Here is a 16,572-nt window from a genome sequence, read left to right on the forward strand (position 1 = left end):
AACATTTCACTGATGCGACTTCTGAATATAAGCAGTTATGATTACCCCATCCATTATGTTTGCAATCAGCAAGAGAAAATTCTTCGCCACTACATTGCACGTTGTCAAGAAGAATAGGTAAAGATTCGTTAACTTCTTTAGCTTTTGGAAAGAAAGCCAAACCTTTCCTGGTAAAAATGTGCACTGAGTTAACACTTTTCTTATAAACAGATTTATGTTTTGTTTAAACACTGGTATTTATTTGTCTTTCATAATCAGGCAAATGAACAGTAAAGAAGATTTCCCATTAGTGTAGCATGATATTTACCTATAGTATGCAATGTGCATGTAATTTTGTTTTTATCTTTGTTTCCAGGTGTTCACCCTTTTTCCAAATTTTTATTTATGTTATTAACTTTCACATTTACACACAATAGAGTATCAATTTAAAATAGCAAATATGTTAAAGTCACAAAACCATCCTCACAGTTATTCTCCAATTGTTCTTCAATTCCATTTCTCAAGAGAAATATTATATACGTTAAAATAACTGGACAATTGATTTGCTCACTTAATGCGAATATCTAACTGACTAATTTATATACGAGGTATGAAATCAAAATGTTCTCGGCCCGATATACTTCTAGCCACTACATTGACATTTACACACAATACGTCGATACCGATTTCTAAAACATGCATTTATAATTTTTGCATGGTTTAGAATTGTTTATTTGTTCTTTCTAACCCATTATCTCAGTACACTATCAATAAGGGTAAATAACAGTGCTCTATGTTCCTGTTTACGAAAAGGCTGATATATAATGGGTGAAATGTTTTGTACTTCTATATATCATTCAAGTTTTTTTTTTCTTCTTTTTACAGAGGTTGAAATATTAACAAACATTCCCAGGAGAAAAAAATCATAGATGAATGAAATGAAATTTATTCCCACAATTATGTTAATTTATTGTTATATCAACAAAAGTGTCACGCATTAAGTACCACATTTCACAAGACCTAGAATTGAAGGGTATATCCACATCGAGTTATTTTCACTGAATGAAGAAAAACAATGCAATACCAAAACAGAAATCGAAAATAGGATATCCACTCAGAACAAATACCACTGAAAACGGTAATAAATTTACACAGGACCTAAAACAGTAGGGTAATGTTTTGTTATTAATTTATTAATTTATTAATTTATTTATTTATTTATTTATTTATTTATTTTGTTCATTTATGCATGTTTGTAATTGCGAAAACAACTGGACAATTGAATTTGCTAACTTAATGCAAAGTTAACATCTAACTGACTAATTTATATACGAGGTATGAAATCAAAATGTTCTCGGCTAGATATACTTCTAGCCACTACATTGACATTTACACACAATACTTCGATACCGATTTCTAATTGAAGATTACTGACCGATTTATTCACGCTGTATAACACATATTAAGAAACATAAAACACACTTTGATCAGTCGAGGGTTGTGTCATTTAGACCAAATTGAAAAAGTTGAAATAAGAGCTGTCATTAAGTACCTCTATAAGAGAGGGATGCCTCCCAAGGAAACTAGAAATGTGTCCATAGGACACGGGTGCCCCCGCACGCCACCGATATGTCAATTCTTTTGGACTACATGTGCCACAAGTTGAAAACTAAAAATCTTTTACTAACTAAAGGGCAAGAACTTTACAGATACTCAATAAATACACGAGCAAACCCAAGGTGCATATGTACTAATGCTGACCAACATTCTTGTAAATTTGTTTGTTTGTTCATTTTACGCCTTTTCCAACAGTTTTGTCAGTGATATACATCGTTCCTGGAGAGTTAGACCAGTACTATACTACTTTCAATTGCGCTAAAACACCGAAGCATCTCCCGGGGATCGAACCCACACCAGAGAGGTAACTAAGTCAAGGACAATAACTCTAAAAATGCTATATTAATCCATACAAAAATACCCAAGGTTCACAACTACACATGCTGATCAACATTCTTGTAAAGTTTCGTGACTCTATGTCAAATCTGTATGGAGTAACATGCGACACAAGTTGAAAATTGCAAATTTTTTCTAAATCAAAGGCAATAACTCTAAAAATACTAAATTAATCCACTCAAAATTACCCAGGTGCACAACTACAAATTCTTATCAACATTCCAGTAAAGTGTCATGATTGTAGGTCAAATACTTTTTGAGTTACGTGCGACACAAAAGAGAACAGACGGACGGACAGTCGGAAAAACGGACGAATGGACTGACAGACGGACAAGGGTCAATCTAAATGCCCCACCCTAAAGTGAGGGCACAAAAATGGACTGCTGAATTTAATAGGGGCAGTAAGAGCATTGCAGATGATAAGCGGCCTAGGCGGCCAACGATGAAACTGCCGAAGCTGAATCTTTGGGTGTGTCTGAAAAAATCATTCTCGCTGTTGCTCTAGCCAGTGTTATACTTTTGAATACTTGTTTCATATGCAATAACTATTGCTTATTTATTACATTGTTTAAACAACTATTCAACAAGAAACATGAAACATAAGCTTATTGTCTAAAAACTATTAATAGTCTCTTTGCAAAAAACATCGTCGCCTTGGCGCAAAAAGAACTTTAACTGACACAATTTTACAGGAGACTCAAAAAACTGATTTGGTCATCTTAGGTAAACATTTTTTCTACCAGACAAAAATGTAAATAAATTATTTATTTGTATTATGAAATTGGCTTTGAAGGTTATAATATATAAAAAGAAATAAGACATTGCTTTCCACTTATAGAACATTTTTGCAAAAAGAGATGTAATTAATAGAAAGAGCATCGAAACACGAGGCTATCTGATTTGTGCGATGGATATCAGCCCCTAGTATAAATCAGATTGTTAAGTCTTTTGGTGTCTTTTCTCTTTTGTACCATAGGCAAGAATAAAGAAAACATTCCCTGGTGTCACAATATGAAACCCCTGAACAAGGTAACAAATGACCAAGCATCTAAATATAACTTTTCTCTTGTTATGCCTTTCCCTGTCGTTTCATTAAAAAAAAACAGGAAAAAAAATCAGCCAATCAACGAGTATGCTCTGGATAGCGGATAACTAATACATGCACTGCGGTTTACATACTTTGCACATGTGGGTATACGATTTAACTCTGAAACATTATCAACAGAAAGATCTCTTAACTATAATACAAGTGCAGTTACCTTAGTTTTTGCACATTTTTTAACTTCAAATATTCAAGGTACTGAATTACATAAACATATACAGTCGACATTGTATTAAGAGACCAGTCAAGGGACTGCCAAAAAGTGGCCTCTTAATAAAGTGGTCTCTCAATAGAATTCTGGAAAATTCGAGACTTTTTATTACAAGTCATAGATATAATAACATCTTTTTTATAAAAACAAAAACTATACAATATTATGTATGTATTACCGTTTTATAATTACATTTATGTCTTTTTTAAAAAAAAAGTCATCAATATTGTTTGTTTTTGATTTTTAGTAGAAATTTGTGTACAAATGTGTTTTACGCTCATAATACTGTAAACAGGTCATTTTGACCATGATACAAAGCATATTGTCTTATATTTTTAATATGTTCATACACATCTCCTGCTGAACATACTTTAGAATCATCAGCCAGAGCTCCAGATAATTATTTATGCAATGAGTTTTAATAAACTTCTTGATTTTTTCAACAATTAGTTTTCACACTACCCCAATTTCAAATTCAATAAGATTTTTAGAGATCTAGGATTTTTTTTGCCTTTTTTTGTCGAAGGGTCATATTTAATGGGATACTACATGTATTTTGTAAAGCATCAGATGAGCACCTACACCATCAGCAATGAAAGGCTCGGCTCTGTAATGTTTAGTCTACTAGGTTTCACGATTTTATTTCGACTACAATCGATGACATTTGCTATTTACTCAGACTCAATTCCATGCACGATTTCCTCATACAATTTATCCGGTCTTATTAGTTGTCTGTCTTTTTTTCGCTCGATCCGACATTATTTCGATAAGGGAGGTCACTCTCAGCACATGACAAAACTATGCAAACGCGGTGTTGTGATACGTTATTGCTCTGACAAAATATGTCACAATAAATATTACGATCGGAAAATCCGATTTTGAAACGATTGCAATTGTTATTCATTTCGTTTTTAAACGACAATTATTTGTGAGCAATGACCATGAAAATTATTTGTTTGTTTGCTTGTACACATCTAACCTACTCGCTAATTACACAGGTGAGAATGCCCGCAGGGACGATTGTTTGTCACGGCCGTTTAATAGATACTTTAACACTTAATTTTGTACATTTTGGCCGACATTCAGTGGCCGCTGGCCGCGATATAAAATAGTCGTTTAATGGAATTAAATTAAATAGTAAAAATCATCGGGAGGGATTTTATGCGGCCGCTTAATAAAAAAGTCGCTTAATAAAGGTGGCCGCAAGTACGATGCCGACTGTAGATGGTATTAACTTAAAATATTGTAATAATTGTTAAAACGGTTAAAATGTGCCATTGTGTATTAGAAACCGCATTTCATACAATAAAAAAAACAACGTATAAATGAAAAAAATAATAAAAAACCAAAATATTTAAATAGTGATAACCAGAATCCCTAAAAAAGCCCTAAAGCTATTGAAATAGCTTTTCGGTAGTCACTCACAACTCATTCTAAAGTAACAGTCAACACATAGTCAATACTGTCTGGCAAATACTGATGGCAAAATTATATACTCCAGTATTAATTTGTAAACTTTCAAATAACGTCCTGTCAAGTAACACTATTAAAATAGTATATGGAATTTTGCCCTTTCTGCAAAAACAGTGATTAAGTCTCCTGATAATTGTGAATGATCTGCATCATAAAGGAGAGGTTTTGACAGCTACAAATTTGTCTCCAATTTGCTGAAATCTTGGGATTTTTTTATCTCCCAAATATGTCCAAACTCGGGAACGATGACATACACGGGGATGTAGACATTGAGATTTCGAATAAAATCACTAGGGACTTTTAATTTTTATCCACAACATTTGGATGGGATTAAGTTGCTATTCAAATTAAGATTTTGGTTAAACCATCTAGGTATCCTAGATTTTCAGTTGGATTTCTAAATGGGATCTAAAGCATGCTTTCACTTGCTTCTGACTGAGGGGTTCAGAATCGTTTCCAGTTTAGACTTAGTCATGCTTATGCAGTCAGGCTCCTATGTAGTACTTTTCAATCATCTTGTTTGAACATACCCAATCAAACAGAGTCTTCAGTGTTTATATTATGTTGTTTCAATGGTTCTGAGGGATCACCCATTTTAAAGATTTTTATACAATAAAAATTCAACTTTTCTGATTCCCAAAATTAAAAAACGAAAAAAGTATGGTATGCGCATGAGCAGCCACAAACAGCAAAAAAATTAGTGGTATTTTGCCTGGAGAAACATTTACAAAACACTAATTTACTTGGAATGATATGTTGGTATCTTTATTTATCTTTCATTCATTTTCTTTATATAAGTTTTGGTTACTAGAATGCTATGAGACCGTTAGTGTTCTGAACTTTTACTTTCATAGTATAAAGGTGTAAAGTATCAAGGCTTTGTGTGTTTAAAGTTAAACAAAAACGCGTTTCAAAGTATTTTTTGACATATTATGTAAATTCAAAAGTGTACGTACTACAGTTTTTGAACACTCACAATCTGGAGCTGCATTTACGTTTATTATCTTTATGCCATATATAAGATCATATTGTATCAAAACTCAGCTTTCAAACTTTAGAGACTAGTGACCCATGTATTTCTTATCAAATAATGACAAAAAGTAATTATTTAAAAAATGTCAGTAACACGACTTTCTGCTCCAAGGTGACGATATTTATCGTAGGTATCAAATAATTAATTTGTCTTGTGGATTGTTTTTGTGCTTACTTTAAACATGTATATTGGTTAACTTACGTATATCCAAGCATTTTACAAGCAACAGTTGCATCATTATCATCCTAGTCGTCATCACAGATATAACCACGATGCACATCATTTAAGATAACTTCAACAACGTTTTCATTTCCATCAGTCATTTTTATGTCTAAAATTGACAAATTCAATATGAGGAAATTTCATATGCAAATATTGGATCATAAACACTTGAAAATAGATATTTTACTATTTATACTTCGTAACAGCAAGTGTTGTGCGACAGCCAAAAAAAGTTGATCGTACTTCACTCCAGTGTTGTTTGATTTTTCTTGTCCCTTGAATATACTCAAGCATGCATTAAGGGGCAGGAGGGATGATGCACCTTTTCATTATCTTTCATGTACATACTCCACAATCAAACCAAATCTGCATCTTTTATGTTATTTTGTTGTGATCCGAGGGATCGCCCTTGGAAATATTTAACAAGTTATGGAATTGTGTTTTGACAAAAAATGTCTCCATAATTAATAGAACAGTTTAAAACTTCATAACTGCTTTCATTCGATTAAATAAAAGTTTTAAAAAAATACTTACTTTATTTCGAAGTGGTAACATTTGTCTATTTATACGCATTACCTGACGTGTTTGTAGTTGAATGTTGCATTAAACGTACATTTCTGATTTATTTATAGTGAATAGCCTCAAGGGAAATAAATAAGTTATATTTTCAGCAAAGAGTGACGATCTGAAAAGGATGTGACCAGGAATATGTGCAAATATCATAAAAGATCATTTTAATGTGTGACATTAAGAAAGAAATGATATACAATCGTAAATATTATCTTACCAAGTGCAATTGGACATTTAGACATTGTTTTTTTCCATTTATTACCATCACATTTTAACTGAGAGGCAACTGTGCAATTCCAGTTGGTTGAAACAAGTTTTAAAACTGTTTTGTCAGGAAACGATTGACGATTCATATTAATTAAGCTTGTATTTTCTTTGTTCCACACATCAAATAAATACTTATTGATAAATGGTTTGGGGCACTCTCCTGAAATATAAGTACACTGTATTTTGACATTGTCAATTATTGTTTAAAACAAAAGGGTTAAAACCATCAAACCAAGATAGTATTTGCGTACTTAAAGGAAAAATCATTATTTGTTAAGAATTGTACAGAACCAACGTTATTAATCATTCGGCATTGTATATTGATATTGCTATTTGTTGATTTTTTTAAAAACCACACAATATCAATTCACGTATTAAACAGTTAATGATCATTTTGTCTTTGATTAAGAATTATTAGAACCAGTATAGATCCAATTGAAATCGTTGTGTCTAAGCTTATCTCTTTTCGATAACGAATATTATAAATATGTTAAAATAGAGAAAAATAAAATCCTTAACAAAAGCCCAACACGGCAAAATTGAAAATGTTCCAGGCTCGGTTTGATTGAGCCTGTTCATGAACGGTACTGTCAAGTGCAAATTACCGTCCACGTCCCCTAACAACGGCTTAAGCAGTATTCAACATTTAACGTGAACTGGTACAATGTTGAATTTTGAAACATCCGGAAATGTGTTCATATGGTGGTTATCATGGAACCTTCAATGTGACTAGTAAGTGCCAGTATCATACCAGAGCTTGCAATAATTCTTAAACATTTATATAATTTCTTTATCGAATACATAATGATAAAATACTTTTTTGAAAGCAAAGTTTAACACGTGTGCCATCGGCATTTCCTTTGCAATAACATTGGCAGTGCTTTCCTAGAAACCCATCTTTAGGACATTCAACTTGGGCACAAATATCTACAAATAAAATGAAGTTTATTAGCGTATACAATATTATTAGTTTATTAGTTGTAGTACGATATAAATTACTTGGAGCGGTCTTCTTTTCGAAAGAAATCAATTTGATTAGCTTTATTTAGCTTGCTCTAAGGACAAAAGTCATAGTAAATTGATAGAAACACATAAACGACAGTAATGATTTGTGTCAGTAGTCAAGTCTAGTCAGTCGAAACAGAAGTATAACACAGTGTAGCCAAGACTGCAGTTTCAATTGTAGTGCCTTGTTTGGAGTTAACAAGATGTGGTGTATTGTGTTTAGTACGCAGACCATATATACATGTTTATTTTTTCCTCTCCTCTGTTGAAGGCTTATATACATGACTATAAGTATTCCACATTCAATTTGATTATTACATTTAATACAGCAGAAACCACACATACTTACCTGCACATTTATACATAGCATTCAAAGTTTTATAATCTTGAAAACTCGGATGCTTGACCTTCCCTATTCTAGATTGAAATTTAGGATCTGTTGTTTCTATTGTAATAAGTTTTCCTGAAACATTCTTTGAGAAAAACTGAAACAAAAGATAATAAATTGAAAATTCATCAATCATTGAATGTTTATTGTAATAAAGATGGTGAAACTTAAACACAAAATAACCGAGATTTTCTTTTATGATCACGTATATAATGTCATCATCGTTACAAAGAATGATTATAAAATAAAGATATATCGTCACATGAGTGTAGTAACGGGTTAACTCCTGTTAAATTTTACAAGTAGTTAACCCGTTACTGCACTAGGGTGACGATATTTTGTTAACATACCGGTAATAAAGATATATCATAATAAACATGTATGTACTGGTACATTTAAAAAAGAATAAATACAAAAAAACATACTTCAGACAAAAAGATACATACAGTATTTGGTTAAAGTTTACATAGCGTACTTTGTATTCGTCTTTTATGCAACAAAAGTCCATTGATAAAAAAACAAATTATTATCTTAAACATGAAATAACTATTTGGTTGAATACTGTGTCAATGGACATTATTCGTCATTAAGTCAAATAAATAAACCTAAGTGCAGAAAAAACAGTCGAAACTGTGACAAGAGTCAAACGGTAATTGAAAGAAAAGAAACAAACAACAAAAACATAACCCAATATTTATAAGAAGCGTTTGAAATATAGGTAGTGTCTCTATGGCATGTTTGTTTGCAATATATCGACAATCTTGTAGTAAAATACTTTTACGTTCATGAAATAACATGTATAAGACGGGGTGTCGAGGTGAAAGTAAATATCAACTGGCATATTTCCTCTCGGTTGTTCCTTTGGGTATTTTACTATTTCTTGTGTTGACTAAGAATCTAACCCCGACTGCCTGTACATACCAGCGTAAAGATAACTGAATGCGGCGGTAACGAGTCTCTTGTGTGCTTCCGATAAAATGTTCCTCGAGAGCTAGACATTCCGTCCATGAAGACGGGTAATGGTTCATTATTTTTCCTTTCCGTAGTGTATATAATAGGATAATGGAAACTTTTATGTCTATTTTACATTTCTTAAAGTTATTACTTTATTCATAAGGGCAAGATGACGTCATCATAAGAACACAAACGTCACATAAACATCGGAATCATCTACTATAATTCAATCATAAAGAATGAAGTAAAATGAAACATTAACACTTACATACTGTCCGTAGTGCATAATACTCAAATAATCATATTCATACTCGAAATCTGCATTTTCTTCTTCCTCTTCAACAAAATCTTTATTATGTCCGGGTTCAATATTTCCATAGTGTATTTTAATGTACTTATCCCTATCCCAACGAGTATGCTCATGGTAGAATCCCAGGGCGTGTCCTATCTCATGAATAACTATATTTGGCTTAAAAGGCATAAAAATCACATGTAGTATTTTGCATCGTTGAAAATTCAACACTATTTCAACACATTCAACTTACAAAATGGAACGTCGTAACAAAATATCGCAATTGAATTTTAACTTAAATATCGCCAGTTCTGAGTCTCGCATAGTAACATTTGTCAGAATGTCTAGCTACATTGTTAATTTGCATTTTATCTCAGGCATTAACAATTCAGTCATTTTCGTGATAATGTTTAATATTAACCTCAGCAATTAAGTTGCATTTGTGAACGTTCATACCAATAAATACGTTGCATTTATAGAAATATTTATAATTAAACATTCTTACAATATACAGCTTAAAAGGTAATAAATTGACAAGATATCTGTGCATGTTAAGATAGATGATTTGTTTTATAGTATTTTTATTGTGACATTCTACTAAGAATCAAACTCAAAGAGCCTCTCAAATTCAAAGTATGTCCATTAAATTAAACGTTAAAGGGAACAAAGCAATAATCTATTGTCTAACAAAATATAAATATGTTATTTCAGTTTCCTCTAGCAACTAGTAGCACTAGCTAGTACATCAGTGTTTCAGTGTTTCGGATTGTCATTAACTTTGCATACAAATGTTTTGCATATTAAATAAAATTGTGCATATTAAGTTTATTGATAATACTGCATTGCAACAAGATAAAGAATAGAAAACTTATAATTCATTTATGTTCCCTCATAAGATAAGGTTTCCTGACAAGCTACGCTACGTTTCATCAACAGATTACTGTCATAAACCTTCCAAATAATGTTCTATTACCGAAATATGTTTGAGGGGTCGATTATATCATAACAAAATGTCTCTGCACTTTCATTTCCAATTGCATGTAAAAGGACTAAGGTCCATATATCTAACAAAATTCCTCAAAATATCCTTTGAGTTGTTAAGAGGCTTCTATCTTAAAATTGTCATTAGTTTTGGGTCACATCATTTATGCGTATTTTCAAGTTTTTTCAAATAACTTTAATAGATACATTGCATAATTTGTCCAGGACGCTTTAATGATATCTACTTCATATCAATACAGTATTTGAGTGCTGCAATTGATACGACTTCAATTTGTTGCTTACTTAAACTTTTAGCTGGTCTGGTAACTGTGTTTACCTTGAACAATCAGTAAATTGTAAGTTAGATTGTTCGACGTTAAATTATTGCTTAATTGTATGATCATAATAAACTTTGCATTTTGAAGTTTATATATTATTACATAATTATTTTATTATAAAATAAGTAACAAAATACCTTAAAGCAGTTTTTCCCAAGTGTAATTATTTGAGGACCTTGATGCATCCCAACTCTTGATGCACACCTATTTCATAAAAAGATGTATATTATACACATTTTTCTCATGTGTATGAAAATGAATTTAATTTAAAAGTCATTTTATATTTGTAATATATTTAACAATCACCATCAGTAATTGACATGTATATGTTAAACAATAGGGCAATGATGGCCATTAGTGGCTCGACTAGATGATTCAAACAAACAAGTTATCATTATTAAAGCATTGGTAGAAACATCGATTTAACAAATTTTAGTGTGCAGGGGTTAGTGTATTAAACGAATAAATTTGTTTAATTGATGCATTCCAGAATATGTGTACGTAATGGATTCTACACAAAGTATATTTGCACTAATCAAATGGTGTCTAGAATACTTTGAGGTGTGATTTTTATTAAACTATTTGCGAAAGAGGAGAACGCATTAGACGTCTCTGACGTTCATCTTGTTAATCACACAATTACCATTTGTTCATTTTTAAAGAAAGTCATCCAAGAATAAAAATCTAAAACTTCTTCTGTTTTACCACCAGAGGGGATTTAATTCAAAAGACCAGAATCATTAAAACTTTTATAGAGGACCATTAAACGACCATTGTTGCATAGTTTCATCACAGTCTACCCAAGAGAAAAGGAAGAAAATGCCGTTTAAAAGTTTGTATGTTTTGCTCTTGCGGCAATTTTGATCAGCAGGCCGGAACCATTTGATCATTTGATATCGATCTATCCAACTACCTTTTTTGTATAGTTTCATTAAAATCGGTCTAATAGTTAAAAAGAATATGTTTTCTATTGCTTTGACCCGGCAGCCATTTTGTTAAGCAGGCCGGAACTCTTTGATTATTTTTATAGAAAATTATCAAGTGATCATTTCAGTATGGTTCAATTAAAATCTACTCGACATTTTAAGAGGATATGTGTTTTCAAGGGGTTTATTTTTAGCTTTTGCAGTGAGGTTACAAAAGCATGTAGCAGACTGGTTCATGTGTAGCAACTTTAGTAAAAGACTGTCCAATGATCGTTTACATAGAGTTTTGTCAAACTCTATTGGACGGTTAAGGACAGAACTTCATTGAACACTTTTGTCCATGTTTTAGCTCTGACAGCCATCTTGCTCGACAGACTTGAATCGCTTGCGTATCTTTATATAAGTCCAAATAAGACATTCCGCTAAAGTGTCATCAAATCCGGATCTTTTCAAATAGTTTAGGGAGAATTGTCGTTAAAGGTATTTCTACTTTTAAGCTTAAGTAGCCATCTTGACTTGCAGACCAGATTATCCAGTTAAGGAATTTTGCGGATCGTTCAAAATATTCCTGTTTAGTTCCTTTAGTATTGGTTTAGGGGTTAAGAAGAAGCTTTTGTTAAAGTGAAACTGTTAACGACAGACGAAATACGACGGACAAATGGGTAACACAAATTATCTTACATTGAACACTTTTGCTCAAGTAAGCAAAGTATCTACACCTTACTTTTCAAATATATGCTTAGTGTTGCACTAATCTGAAGGCTTTAATCTTTAGTAATACTCTGTGCTCTGCGGTAAACGTTGTACTCTTACTCTAACAAGTATTAGTATCAACAGGCATGTTGAACATGAAACACTGGAAACATCTAACATACTTGTGATTATACAATAATGTAAAAGAAATTTAAACAATGAAAGTTAGCTTTGAAGCCTTTTCTACTTTTTTTCGTTAGTGATGTTAAACCTTTGTGTAATTCTTAAAATATCAGGATGCATGAGCCAAAAATGAAATAAAAACGTGAAAGAACAAACAATTCATTGCAATGAATTGTTAGCACCAGTTAAGAAAGAAAATTATACTTTAGTACAAGTAGGGTTTGATAAATGATCCGGATGAACCTAGACCAAGAATATTTTAATGACAATGTATATAAGAATTACAAGTTATTGTATCCTCGTTGGAACACAAATCGGTCGTACGCCTGCTTGTCATTATAGAAATGAAGGCATGAGAACTGTTCCCATATACGAATCGCTCGATGGATGGTAAGTTCCTGAAGCTCATCTGAAATGAAAAACACACGTTTGCATACTATGAAATAGCCATGGTTATGACACCTTACATTCTTAGAGATAAAAGTTTGACCTTGTGTCAAATATTGGAACAAGTTTATATCTATAAAAATCTACAATGGAAAACATAAGCTTCGAAAAATGATGTTTTCAACTTGAGCACTATGGTAGGTAACAGTGCATGGGTATATCCAGCACTCGTTTACCATTTGGATATGTATCATGAGGTTTCACAAAGTTTGAATTCTAAGGTCATTGTTCTTTTGTAAATGGCATACAGGTGAGGTGAAGAAAAATAAACAACATAAATTTATTTCAACAATTACAAGAATCCATCATAGTATTAAGTTTGAGCAAAGTTTTATAAATAGCAATTGTTACTTAAAGTAGTTGAACATATTAAAGTCACTTTTATACTTGTTTGAATCTATAAAATTAAAGTACGTGCTAAAACGATAGAAGATGCAAGGCAAAAATCATAGTGCTCTTCTAGTCAACTTATTATGTTTGTCCCTTTATTAAGAATGAAAAAAAAAAAACAACAATTTTTTATGGAATAAATAAAAGACCACTATACGTTGAGAACTTACCAATACCGTCGCCAATTTCAAATGGAATTTCTCTCGGCCAACGTTTTGTTTCGTCTTTGTCAATAAATGCACGGTATCGTTCCGGTCTAGGTTGTATAAAATGATATGAATAATAAGTTTAGTAAATATGTCTTATTTTTACTGTATTGACCTATTAAATGCGCATCTATCTTAACTCAATCATTTTCAACATTAAAATAGTCATAACATAGAATTAATATATCTACGCAGCAACACAAAAACATTGTAATATAATGCCGATGTAAATGTAATTATCATCCTTTTCTGTTATAGACACATATTGTACAATCCGAGAAAATATATATTTGTATACAAATTTATATATACATTAACCTATGTAATTATCTCCCTCTATTTTCTGTCATACACACTATTTGAGGAGACTCCTTTGTATGCATTTTCTTACACCGTTGTAATTGTTAATTAACGCTTTTTTCTCAAAAAAGAAATACAAAAGAAAAAGCAGATTCGATGGGATTTAGTCTGTACATAAGAGTTATGAAGAAAAGCATGCTTCATCCGCCCCCCCCCCCCCAGCACCGACTTTTCAACCCTACAAAGTGCTGGACTCAATAATCCCTAGGGACCAGAAAATTATAACATCACTGAAGTAAAATGCTGTCATACAAATCTTTAGAAAGAGGGACCCCTCAGAAACGTTAATCACAACAACACATGAAAATTGCAGACTCCGTTTGATTCAGTCTGTTCCTGAGAGAATAATGAAAAACATGCAATATCCCTCAAATCCCGTCAGAAAGACAAACAATAACAATAAAATTAATAATGGTATAGATAAACTTATAAAATAAATTTTACAACCTAACCTTGAAGGCGTCTTGTGACTTTTATTTATAATCATATCAAGCTCCATCAAGGTAAATTCACTGTCGTCAACCTTCTCTAAAATGTATGAAAAAGTTGAAGCACTGTCAATTCAAAGCACGATTATAAATTATTTGAACACTTTTATAGTTAACACTGTTGTTAAATATTTAACTTAAATTCAACTTAAATTTTTGTTCTAAATGTGCTTGACTGATAGATGAATGAACTTTTAAATTTGAATAAAAAAGCTTATATTTAATCATTAATGAATCATGTCAATGTTTCCCTTTTGTGTGGTCTTTTAATACTAGCCAATTATTAGGCATACTTAGGGCATCTTCTAATATTTGTCGGAATGACAATACATGACAAAAATCAATAAAGGGTTACTTTTTATTCCATATTTTTATTCTTTTGCATCATTCATATACATTCAGGTGATACTAATATAAGTAACATACCTTTATTATCATTATTCTCGGCCAGACTTTGGTCAATTGAAAAATCTCCATTTACACCTTGACTCCAAATTGTTATAATTACCTTCAATAATGATATAATACAAAATTATGCATTCATACAATGAGTCAAATGATTAGAGTTTGATGTATTTCCCCTTCTACTGAATGGTTTTCCTGCGATTGTTTTATTTTATAATAACTTTTTTCTCATAAATTATTTCTTTAATAACCGCCAAGTTTCACTGCATACGCTGCTGAAATAATGCGTTTAAGAGGGCAATGTAGGGCTAGAATATTAAAAAGACTTGTTTGTATGAACTCTTGATTGATATTTTGTAGGATGTGTTGAAGTATTAATACATTCATACAACAGCGAGTACTTAAATGCCCATTATGACTAAGATATGCCTTTACTTGTATTTCTTAAAATCATTTTTATTTTGGTGTTTTTATAGTATCCAAAAATGTTACTCACAGGCCAATTATTTGAACCAGCTTTTTCATCATTTGCTGTTTTAGCAATAAGTACAGTTGTAGTAAACCTGTATTTTAGCTTGTAATAACGAAAATAATACACTTTGAGTTTTCTTGGATAAATTTCAATTATAAACTATAATTGTTTATATTTCAACATATTTTAATATATACATGAGATAAAGCAGAAAACAAAACAACACACAAATCTTATCAAACAATGATCAAGACAATTAACTATCAATTGATATAGTGTACTTACCAGTAATAAATATATCCTCAAGAAACACATCTTTAATAATTAAGCTCAATATTTATTTTCTGACATTTTGTTTCTTTCAAAGAACGCTTAATTTATCTATATGCGCAAATAATGTTTTAAATTAAAGTGTTTTCACAAGGACTTTCCGGTTTTCATGTGGTTAAATTAAGCTGTGTTCAAGTGCGTAGAATATAAAAGAACTCATAACACTTATCAAAAGGACTTGACTTTCAAAATTGTCTGAAGCGCACAATTTGTTTAATATTTTCTTATTCGAATCTCGACGTTTTGGTTAATTTTTTTTTAAAAATACGTTTCAGAAAGATAAATAGTGTTTTATTTTCAAGATGTATTTAAGATAACTCTTGCATTACTTCTGTTTTATAACTTTTCCTAAGGGGGACAAATCTGCCTGTCTTGTCTGATAGTTTTCAAAATGAGATTTCTCTTTTGGTTTTAATTTATATTTCATATTTAAATTGATCTGATGTATGGTCAACATTATTACAAGAAATCAAATGATTAGTTCATGGATGTTAATTATAAAGCTATTTCTAAAATGTCATGTACATTCTTTGTAGGAAAACTTTTTAAGACTTTATACTGTGAAGAAGAGATTTAAGAAATGTTTTGTGGAACGATTTATTGTAATTACATGGAATCATTAATGATAATGTTATATTTTGGTCAGTTCAACTAATGGTGAGTTTAAGAATAGCCTGTCATGAAATGTCCCGAATTCCAAAAGAACGCACGGAACGGCTTAATAAAAAAATACAGGCTCGGCTTGACCGTTATGGCAAGTGCAACATTCCAGAGCACAGGCTTAAGCAGCTATCAACATATAAACATGAAAATGGTCAATCTTTGAATATACTTGACCCTCCGGGCTCGTCAGTAATACTATTGAAGTGCACCGAAACCAGACTTGTTTCATATGGCGTACAAC

At 31.6% G+C, this 16,572-nt stretch overlaps 1 protein-coding gene across 1 annotated transcript; it reads right to left on the reverse strand.

The window, feature by feature from the left end:
• Positions 1 to 3: 3 nt before the first annotated feature.
• LOC132752269 (low choriolytic enzyme-like) lies at positions 4 to 15,907 on the reverse strand. Its single transcript, XM_060742588.1, has 12 exons — positions 15,624 to 15,907; positions 14,888 to 14,969; positions 14,426 to 14,501; positions 13,578 to 13,663; positions 12,856 to 12,979; positions 10,906 to 10,972; positions 9,426 to 9,626; positions 8,165 to 8,300; positions 7,627 to 7,737; positions 6,761 to 6,970; positions 5,953 to 6,082; positions 4 to 167 (listed from the first exon to the last, which is right to left on the reverse strand). The coding sequence occupies exons 1-11, from the start codon at positions 15,651 to 15,653 to the stop codon at positions 5,997 to 5,999; spliced, it is 1,209 nt and encodes a 402-aa protein (XP_060598571.1). The 5' UTR covers positions 15,654 to 15,907; the 3' UTR covers positions 4 to 167; positions 5,953 to 5,996.
• Positions 15,908 to 16,572: the final 665 nt, after the last annotated feature.

This window comes from Ruditapes philippinarum, unplaced genomic scaffold (genome assembly GCF_026571515.1).
Source record: "Ruditapes philippinarum isolate M1 unplaced genomic scaffold, ASM2657151v2 ctg3529_1_1_1_1, whole genome shotgun sequence".
NCBI lineage: Eukaryota > Metazoa > Mollusca > Bivalvia > Venerida > Veneridae > Ruditapes > Ruditapes philippinarum.

Excerpts from the sequence above, each read along its gene's own strand:
- LOC132752269 (XM_060742588.1), bottom strand. The coding sequence starts at position 15,653 with ATGTGTTTCTTGAGGATATATTTATTACTG. Across the intron at positions 12,980-13,577 it reads TGAAATTGGCGACGGTATTG|ATGAGCTTCAGGAACTTACC; the intron begins GTAAGTTCTCAA and ends TTTTCATTTCAG. Across the intron at positions 10,973-12,855 it reads CAACGAGGATACAATAACTT|GTGTGCATCAAGAGTTGGGA; the intron begins GTAATTCTTATA and ends TTTATGAAATAG.